Consider the following 10,671-nt stretch of genomic DNA (forward strand, 5'->3'; position numbering starts at 1 on the left):
TCGAGCTGTTTAATATAGAAATATTTAACAAAGCTATAGGTAACTGATGGAGGTCCTAGGTCAGGACAAAGTACAGTGGTGGCAAACCTATGGCACGGGTGCCAGAGGCGGCACTCAGAGCCCTCTCTGTGGGCACGCCCGCCATCGCCTCAGTCCTAGGCCTTCCGCTGGGTTTTATAAAACCTTTTCTCTTTAGGCCTCTGCCGCCATGTACAAAAAAAATGGTTCAATCAATCAGTCAATTTCAACTTCTCGCAGGAAAAAAAAAAGATCTTGCAAAGTTGGAACTGATTGATTGAACTTTTTAATCCCACCCAGTCTGCTGTTACCACCGTAGCCACGCCCACCCAATGGGCCACATCCACCCAACGGGCCACACCCACCCAGCACCCGATGATGCATAAGTAGGTTTTGGGTTGCAGTTTGGGAACTCGGTCTCCAAAAGGTTCGCCATTGCTGACCTAGTAAATAGAGCTCTTTGGCCAGCAGGTGGCACCAAACGCATTAGTGCTGAGAACTGGTAGGAACCATTCTGAGCATTGAAAGAGTCCAATGTACCTAGTACAGCTTTTCAAGTCATTTGGCCGGTAATGCTGAGTTCAACAACCATTCCAGCTGAAACGCCAGAGATTTAAAAGTCCATTAATATGAAAGTTCACATCCAACTTCAGCGCAGTGTTCAATTATTGTATTAAAAATCTATTAAGAGTACACAAAGTAAGTTAAATACTGAATCCATTCACACCATGTTTGCATGTGTTTTACAGTCTGCGTGTAGTACTTTTCACTAGGTCAGCATGGACCTGGGGCTGGTTCATGGATCTTCACGTTTCAGAGATTAGTAGATTGTGTTTGGCATTCCGAGGCTCAGGGCCTTTCTGAAGAACTGAAGAACATATCAATTGTGGAGAGAAATATTCTTTCTGGTGCAGGCCTTGTTTCAGTTATCATCTAGGGCAGGGGTAGGCAACCTTGGCTCTTTTATGACTCGTGGACTTCAACTCCCAGAATTCCTGAGCCAGCATAGCTCAGCTTGGAAACCTCTCCCTTTCCCCTCAGCATGGCTGGCTCAGGAATTCTGGGAGTTGAAGTCCACGAGTCATAAAAGAGCCAAGGTTGCCTACCCCTGATCTAGGGTTTTCTTCTACTGTACACGTTTCACACTCTAATTATAAAACTGCAGACTTGAGTCCCTGATGAGTGCAACACTAATTAGGTTAGCCAGAGGAAGCCCCTTAAAAGGTGCACCCACTCGCTGAGCTAAAGTATGTCTCAGCACTTTGGAGAGAGGGCCTTTTTATGTCACCTTCCCTCAAGATTCACACTTGGTTCCCACACTTTTTGTCTTGCAGGAATCTCTTTTATATGCAAGGTCTTTTGAGTGTAGCTTTTTTATCCACTTGTAGTTGTTTCAACCTTGGATTTATTTTTATTGTTATCTGTTTACATCCTAGGATTTGAAAGATATGCTAAAGAGGACAGTGTACAGCAATAGCAAGGCACTTAGACTTACATACTGCTTCACAGTGCTTTATAGCCCTCTCTAAGCAGTTTACAGAGTCAGCCTATGGCCCCTAACAATCTGGCTCCTCATTTTACTGACCTTGGAAGGATGGAAGGCTGAGTCAACCTTGAGACAGTCGGAATTGAACTCCTGGAGTGAGCAGTGAGTTAGCCTGCAGTGCTGCATTCTAACCACTGTGCCATCAAGTCTCTGTGCAATATTTTGATGGGAAGTTAACAAAAATTGATGATTTTTTTCCAGTTAATGCATTGGTAGTTCCTTCTAGCACTAAAGATGTCAGGATTTTGTAACCATTGATCTCTAATATCTTTAAGGGGTTATACTATACTTTAGTTCAACAGATGCCCCATAATTTATAAAGATATTCTTTCTGGATTCTCACTAAACCATTTGCTAAAATGCGTGGCAACAGCAGAAACTATATAACTTTGATCCTAAATCAAAAATTGAACTACCTTGGTTTAATATCATGAACACTTTCTTGCGTATGAGTATAAATGTAATTTAGAAAAGAATACAATTGCAAATTGTCAGTGTGAGAGATTACAGCAGTACTTGTCTGTCTGTGTTTGTTTGCATAGAAACAAGAACAAGATACCTGAGTCATTAGTAACCACAATGTTTATGTGTACCAAATTTAAAGTAGCTTTCACAGTAAGAAATACTGATTCTAGCATGAGGTCTATAAGACTCTTGACTGGCAAGTAGATCCCAAAATGTATACAGATACATTTTGATTCATAATAGTTCATTTAATGACCATTCAAAGTTACAACAGCACTGAAAAAAGTGGTGGGATTCAGCCAGTTCGCACCACTTTGGCAGAACCGGAAGCTAATTTTTTGTTGACCAGGCCCAGAATGGACTTCCGGAAGCAACATCCACACAGAGAACCGGTTGTTCACATATTTGAATCCCACCATTGCTTATGACCATTTTTCACACTTGTTGCCTCCCTATGATCATGTGATCAAAATTTGGACGCTTTGCAACCAATTCATATTTATGACGGTTGCAGTGTCCTGGGCTCTTGTGATCATATTTGCAACCTTCTGACAAGCAAAGTCAGTGGGAAAGACAGATTCATTTAACAACCATGTTACTGACTTAACAACTGCAGTGATTCACTTAACATTTGTGGCAAGAAAGGGGGCAAAATTCACTTAACAAATGTCTCCCTTAGCAACAGAAATTTTAGGCTCAATTGGGGTTGTAAGTCAAGGACTACCTGTATTCTATGGATAAGAAACAGGATTCACATGAAGAATTATTGTTTTTTATCTTCCATTCTGAAAGAGCCAGACCATTACATACACTAATTCAGTTGCCAAAACTGAAAAACACTGATTTAGACCAATTTAGCCTCATTTTACCATTCTCCCTATAAGAAAACAACAGCCTCTGTCAAACCTTCCTTCAACATTACCCCTTTCCCCCCCCCCCATCTTCCTGCAATTTACCTACCTTGCTAAGCTAGTGGAAACTGCTTTATTGCCTTTAAGGGGAGACATGTGAGCATTTGCTCATGAGGCGTGCATGGGCATGTGCGTTGTCACTAACAAAGCAGTCTCACCACTTGCTATTTCTCAATGGAGGCTGTTTAAAAGATTTCTTTCCTGTATTTTTCCGCTCAGCTTTCTCAGAGCTCTTCTCTCATGCTGTTTTTGTAATTTCGTACAAGTACATTATGCCAGGAAAAAAAAAATGTCTGAAATGTAATACTTGATAATTTTGTAAATTTCTTTAAATTTCTTTTCTGCGGACTGGAGGGGCCGTGGGTTTACGTATTGCCTGCATCCCACGGATGCGGCTTCACTTGTTTAAATGGACCAGTTTCTGGTGCTTGTCCACAGACTGGGGGTTGGGGACCCCTGAACTAGAGCACTTTGCCCTAATATGTGTTATGTGTCCACTAAGGAGGCGCACTTATGCCTGGGATTGTCAGACTAGAATCTTTTCACTGAGATTTTCCAGAGGAAATGTTTTAAAGTCTTTTCTTTAACAAACTCTTGGAATTGTTTGGGTTGCCAAATGACAGAAATACACATCAAGAGGGGTCTTTTATACAACAACGTCCTCAAACTCAGTTCAGTTGTTTTTGATTCCGGAGGAAAATAAAAGCCATTAGCTTATATGGCTTTGGAGAACATAACTGCTGGCGTAGGATCTAAACAAATTCCAAGTATATGTTCCTGATGATTCCCCTTGTCTGAGATAATGGACAGATTTAGCTTCTTTCCATATATATACCTGTATACTCACAGAATTGAAATAGAACCACTCAAAATTCATTTTTTTCTATTTGTATGAGCCCGATCCTTTATCAGCCAAGTCCTGAATCTGTGTAGTTTTTCTTTGGCCTTATTTGACTATGTTCGAACACCAGGACCAAGGTTGGACATAACAGATGATACCAGAAGATGATGTTCACATTGAATAATTTCTGCATGTTTACAGTCTCAAGGCTTCTCCTTCCTGTTCCCTCCGTCTTTTTATCCTGCAGGGATTATTGAAGATTATAAACCTCCTTTCTTTGACTTGGTTCCAGTCGATCCCAGCTTTGAAGACATGAAAAAAGTGGTTTGCATTGACCAGCAGACACCCACCATTCCCAATCGGATGTTCTCTGACCCAGTGAGTGATGCAATCTGTTAAAAAGATAACTTTTAGCAGTTTGTGTTGTTAACAGGAGGGGGTTCCTGTTGTTTCAAAAAGGACGCTTGTTGAGCTAGGACTGCTGCGTGGCCATCAACTTCCAAACTAGGGGCAGAAGCAAAGAAAGCATCTTGTACCATGCCAGCATAGGAATCAGGCTTCCCAGCTAGATCTATTGAACAGTTTGGGGAGACAGAAGCCTCTTCCATTCAAAAGGGAAGCTATGCCCTATCCCAGGGGTAGGCAACCTTGGCTCTTTTATGACTCGTGGCTCAGAAATTCTGGGAGTTGAAGTCCACAAGTCATAGAAGAGCCAAGGTTGCCTCCCCCTGCCCTATCCCAATGATGCCATGTATCTTCTAGCTGTCTTGGAAAGATGAGATGATTTACCCCATCAGTTAATTCACTTGCCTTCTTCTCTGAGAGAGCTGTTCTGATGGTCATTTTTAGCACTTCCTCCAAAGCAGTGTTCCTTAACCTAAGCAACTTTAAAATGTGTAGACTTCAGCTCCCAGAATTCCTCAGCCAACATGCTGACTGAGGTATTCTGGGAGTTGGAAATCCACACATTTTAAAACTGCAAGGTTGAGAATCTCTGCTTTACAGCTGCAGGGTAAGCATTTCCCTATAACAGTGATGGTGAGCCTATGGCACGAGTGCCAGAGGCGGCACTCAGAGCCCTCTCTGTGGGCACGCGCACCAGAAGACACTGTGCCCATATGCGTTTTGCCCTTTCCAGTTCTCTATCAAATCTTTTTTCTACATTTTCTGTCTTTCTCAATTTTTTCTTTTTGTTACAAAAACCAATAATGAATGAAGCCAAGGGATAGGGAAGAAAATCCATGACTTGCTCTCTGTTTTCTGACTTGATACCTGGCAAATCAGCTGCAGGACCTATTCTTGACTTTTATAGGACAGATTGTGTTGTAAATTATGACTTCAGATCCCTGAGAGAGAATCTTGGCACTGGTTAAGGGAAAGAAAGAAAGAAAAAAGAATGCAAAGATAAGACAAGCAGGAAGAAATGTGGGCAGCGGCTGTTGGAATCCCAGAAGCTAGAGGGGAGGGTGACCAGGGCCTTGGGTGGTCAGGAGATAAAATGCCAGCACAAAGCTATTCACCCTCCTTAGAATAAACCATGCATGCAAACAATGATAAGGGGTTGTTTGTTGTATTACAGGCCACCAAACTGAGGTTTCCTTCATGTAAACAAGGGTGTGCCCCAATTAGCAATTGAATTTGAACAGGGCCACTATCTTAATTAAGCCAGGGATACATGAAGAGCCAGCATCATTGAATCTGAGCACCATTTCATTCCTTGAAGAGTCCTGTCCACTATTTTACTGCGTAAAAAAGCTTCTATTTCTCATCCTCATATTCCTATGACATTTTTTTTTCGTTCCAGAAACCACTAAATGGTAAATATCTCATTTTGTCCTTAAACTGAATTAAGTGGTCAGATAGCAAATAGCTCAAGATCACCAGATGAACCTCTTGACTGAGGTGGATTTCCATGGGACAAGCATTTCTGTGGCATACCGTTGACTGCTGAGACACTAGGGCAGGGGTAGGCAACCTTGGCTCTTTTTATGACTCGTGGACTTCAACTCCCAGAATTCCTGAGCTAGCATGGCTCAGCATGGAAACCTCTCCCTTTCCCCTCAGCATGGCTGGCTCAGGAATTCTGGGAGTTGAAGTCCACGAATCATAAAAGAGCCACGGTTGCCTACACCTGCATTAGGGGAAGGGGAGTCGATAGTGGGTTTTTTTTATACAGGTAGTCCTCAGCTTACAACTACAATTACAATAAATTTCTATTGCTAAATGAGTTGGTTAAGTGAATTTTGCCCCATTTTATGACCCTTTTTGCCACAGTTATTAAGTGAATCACTGCAGCAATTAATTTAGTAACACAGTTGTTAAATGAATCTGGTCTCCCCATTGGCTTTGCGTGTCAGAAGGTCGCAAAAAGTGATCACATGACCCCGGGACCCTGCAACCGACATAAATATGAGTCAGTTGCCAGGCATCCAAATTTTGATCATGGAGATCCTACAAAGGGTGAAAAACGGTCATAAGTCAATGTCATTGTAATCTCGAATGATCACTAAATGAACTGTTGTAAGTCGAGGACAACCAGTACTTTATCTGAAAAGGAGACAGTGGAACACAAATTGGAGTGGAGTGTTCCGTAATTAAGAAACTCTTCCCAGACCATCATTGCCAGCTACCTTGAAACACAAATAACTTATCCTCAATAGTAAAGTCACATGTTAGCAAATGTTAGCCAAAACTGTACCACGTCCTCCTGATTATGTAACTTTTTCCTATAACATGGGAAATTTCGTAATGTCGTCACACAAGCGATATGCTGAGATGACACTTTTAGAGCTGACATTTATTTGCGTGCCTAATGAAGCAATAGCGTAACTTCGCTGTACACCCAGGAAGAAAGAAAAACAAATGCAAATAGACCCAACCATTTTCGCTGATGTTACTCTAAAGTTACAACAAATAGGGATGAAGTCGCTCACATTGTCCTTTGCCAAAGATTAAATATTTCTAGTGATGGAGTACCCTTCACGAGATGCACCAATGCATTTATCTTGCCTACATTATGGCAAGAATGCTTTCCAAAGGCTGCCTTGGAAGACCACTCAGAAGCTTCATCTCATCCAAACTATGACGGTGCAAGCAGTTAAAGGCATGCCATTGATTGCTAAACACAGGGAGTGCAGGCGGCTGCAAGTTCACTGTTGAAAAACCTGGATTCCTTTGCAGATTACCCATCCTTTGGGAGCCGGCACTCATCTGCTAAGTTTTAACCCTTTTTAATGCCCAAGTAGAACAGTTTTTTTCCTTCCCTGTCCATCTGTCTCCTGTGCTTGTTCATCTCTCTGTTTTGTTCCTGTCTTCCTCTTTGTTTCTTTCCCAGCTCAGCTACCATTTTTACTTGCCTCTCCCCATTCTTTTTTTTTTTTAAAAAAATGTGCGGGTTTAATTAAATTTAATTAATTAAAGGATGTGTCTGTGCACAAGCATATACAGTGACTATCTAATGACCATTCAAAGTTACAACAGCACTGAAAAAAACTGACTTATGATTGTTTTTCGCACTTAACGACCATTGCAGCATCCGTATGGTCACGTGATCAAAATTCGGGCACTTGACAACTGGTTCATATTCATGACGGTTGCAGTGTCCCAGGGTCATGTGATCACCTTTTGCGACCTTCTGACAAGAAAAGTCAATGGGGCAGCCAGATTCATTTAACAACGGCATTACTAACTTAACAACTGCAGTGATTCCCTTAACCACTGTGGCAAGCAAAGTCATAAAATGGGGCAAAACTCATTTAACTGTCTCACTTAGCAACAGAAATTTTGGGCTCAACTGCAGTTGTAAGTTGAGAATTACCTGTATATGTACTTGTTTTTGTGTACATGAGGTTGATTTTGGTATAATTGGCCATATGCAGATGGGCCTTAATTTATTTTATAAATGGGTATCTTATTTTATAGGCATTTCATTCTAATTCATTCTATTTCTGTTATTTTTTTTTTGTCCCTGTCCTTCCTGGACAGAAGCATATAATTATTATTATTATTATAAAATTGGAAGGGACCTTGGAGGTCATCTAATCCAGGGCTTTTCAACCAGTGGTATGGGTAACACCTGTGGTACATTGGCACCTGGCAGGTGGTACGCGACCATCCTAGAAAAGTGGTAGCAGGGGAGGGGAATGAGCTGAACTAGTGGCAGCACCGCACAAGCTTGAGCGAGAGATGGCTGGAGCTGCAGGGTTGTCAGGGCTCAGCAGAAGCGCCAGGATCAGTGCCGCTTTCCAGCTGGAGCTCAGAGCTGATTCTGGCACTTCTGCTGAGCCCTGAAGAAGCACCAATCAGCTGGAATGTTGCCTTATCTCCAGGGTCTTGTGATTTACATTCAGATGCGTGGCAACTGATTCATATTTATGACGGTCACAGTGTCCCAGGGTCATGTGAAGTGACCAAAATCTGCTGCATCAGATGGGGGGAATAAAAACCACACACATCCCACCCCACCCCCGTTGCCAATCCTCAACATAAATGCTCACAACAGTGGAAACTTCGGACAGGAGGAAGAGCGCCACCAGGTGGGCAGGCAGGTGTCTTGCTCGGCTGTGGCTTGGGGGGGGCACTTTTTTCAGTGCCATTGTAACTTCGAACAGTCACTAAGTGAACTGTTGTAAGTCAAGGACTACCTGTACTTCATCACTTTTTTCCTTTTTTTTTTGGTCAAGTTTTAGACACCTTACTTGGCGACTGGTGGTACTCAGATATTGCCGTATCCTAAAAGTGGTACAATGGGTGAAAAGGTTGAAAAACCCTGATCTAGTCCAACCTCCTGCTCAGGCAGGAAACCCTATACCATTTTAGACAAATGGCTGTCCAGTCTCTTCTTAAAAACTTCCAGTGTTGGAGCATTCACAACTTCTGGAGGCAGGTTGTTCCACTGGTTAATTTATTTATTTATTTATATTTTATTTATTAGATTTGTTTGCCCACATATTTATTTGAGAGGGTGGGCCTTGCAGAAGATTTTTTTTTTCTCTTTGTCTACTCTTTCATAAGTAGTCATCTTAAAATTCAGAGTTGCCTTCTATTCTGTAAGTAAGATATTTCACTCTTGATGCCTTTCTGATATCCTCAATGCTTCTCCCCTCAGGGGCCATAGCTGTTGCTAGGACACCTCCCTCCCTCCCTTTCCCAGAACTGTGTGATTGACACACAAGCCTTTCTTCCACTTTTCTGCAATCCTTGTCTTGGTACCTGCATAATGAGGGATGAGGGATTGAATCTGTTACTGCCCCCCTGAGGTGATCTGCACTCAGAACACAATCTGTGAATGGCAGCTTATGGAGAGTCTGGAAAACACCATGCCTAGTAGATTCTACTCCGACTTTCATTTCAAAGTGTACAGAGCTTCCTGTTTCCAACAGACATCTCCAGAAATCCCTGCTCCGTCAGATAAAGGGAGGGTTATCTCTACATTCTGTCTCCTGTAGCTTCTCAAATGCATTTCTAAATCCTCAGAAGTTCATTTCCTCAGCTTTTTTCCCCCTCCTTTGGGGAGATTTGTTTGCTAGTTGCAGATATAGCAGCTACATAGTTGAATGAAGCCAACTGGATAACTTAGTGCCAGTCATTCTGTCTCAGCTTTAGGTAGAAGGCAAAGACAAACCACTTTTGAAAAATCTTGCCCAGAAGAAAAAAAATTGCAGGGACTTGTCCAGTCAACAGAAACTAACATTGACTTGAAGGCACCTTTCCCACCAAACAAACATATTTAATAAACTCCTGCTTAGAAGCTCATGTATTTATTTATATCTCACCTTTATTAACTTTAAAAGGTGGCAAACATACATAATACTCCTATTTTCCTCACAACAGAAACCTGTGAGGTGGGTTGGGCTGAGAGAGCATGACTGGCCCAAGGTCACTCAGTTGACTTTCATGTCTAAGGAGGGACTAGAAATCCCAGGCTCCTGGTTTGTAGCTTGGTATCTTAACCACTAGACCAGGGGTAGGCAATCTTGGCTCTTTTATGACTCGTGGACTTCAACTCCCAGAATTCCTGAGCCAGCCATGCTGAGGGGAAAGGGCGAGGTTTCCAAGTTGAGCCATGCTGGCTCAGGAATTCTGGGAGTTGAAGTCCACAAGTCATAAAAGCACCAAGGTTGCCTACCCCTGCAGTAGACCAAACTGACTCTCAGATAAGCTGCAAGCCATATTGAGGAAAAAATAAATAAAAGGAATTGTATAGCCCTAAGATCTTTTCTACATTATCACGTATCACAAATGGAAATCGACCAAGTTTGACCCTATCAGAGTAGTAGAGAGATTTTAATATTTGATTCTGTGTTGATGATGGCACATCAATTGGCTCAACTGCTGTTTTGCTGCAGAGATAAACCATGACAATAAAATCATTTATATTATATCTTACCAAACTTCAGTCTCTCTCCTCCCCCAATTCTTTAACATATGTCTATCCCATTCTTTGACTGCTGCAGTTGATATGTACTGATCAGATAGGACACCTAGGAATAATTTTGTGAACTCCAGTACTAAAATTCTTTCTTCTACATTTCAACCAGAATACCAACAAAATCACTGGTGCTACAACAGACCTTCCAACTAAAACTGAGTAGTTTTGGGGGGCAGATCACCCTAGTAGACCTGTCCTTATTGGACATGAGATGCAGATATAATGCAACCTTAATCAAAGACTGAGCCACTTATGACAATCAAAAGATCTAAGGTACAGGTAATCCTCAACTTACAACCACAATGGAGCCCAAAATTTCTGTTGCCAAGAAAGACAGTTGTTAAGTGTATTTTGCCCCACTTTATAACCTTTCTTGCCATAGTTGTTAAGTGAATCACTGCAGTTCTTAAGTTAGTAACCTGGTTGTTAAGTGATTCTGGCTTCCCCACTGACTTTGCTT

General features: G+C 41.9%; 1 protein-coding gene across 2 annotated transcripts in view; it reads left to right on the top strand.

Annotated features, from left to right (window-relative positions):
* ACVRL1 (activin A receptor like type 1) overlaps positions 1-10,671 on the top strand; it is a 51,338-nt gene that overhangs the window by 35,437 nt on the left and 5,230 nt on the right. Inside the window, exon 9 of one of the 2 annotated variants that reach the window (XM_039337315.1) lies at positions 4,029-4,159. The exons of the other annotated variant lie outside the window; for it this stretch is intronic. Coding sequence (XP_039193249.1) covers positions 4,029-4,159 — 131 coding nt within the window. The remainder of the gene's footprint in view (positions 1-4,028; positions 4,160-10,671) is intronic. 2 annotated transcript variants of the gene reach the window in all.

This window comes from Crotalus tigris, unplaced genomic scaffold, assembly GCF_016545835.1.
Source record: "Crotalus tigris isolate CLP2741 ecotype Arizona unplaced genomic scaffold, ASM1654583v1 scf7180000017674.1595824, whole genome shotgun sequence".
Taxonomy (NCBI): domain Eukaryota; kingdom Metazoa; phylum Chordata; class Lepidosauria; order Squamata; family Viperidae; genus Crotalus; species Crotalus tigris.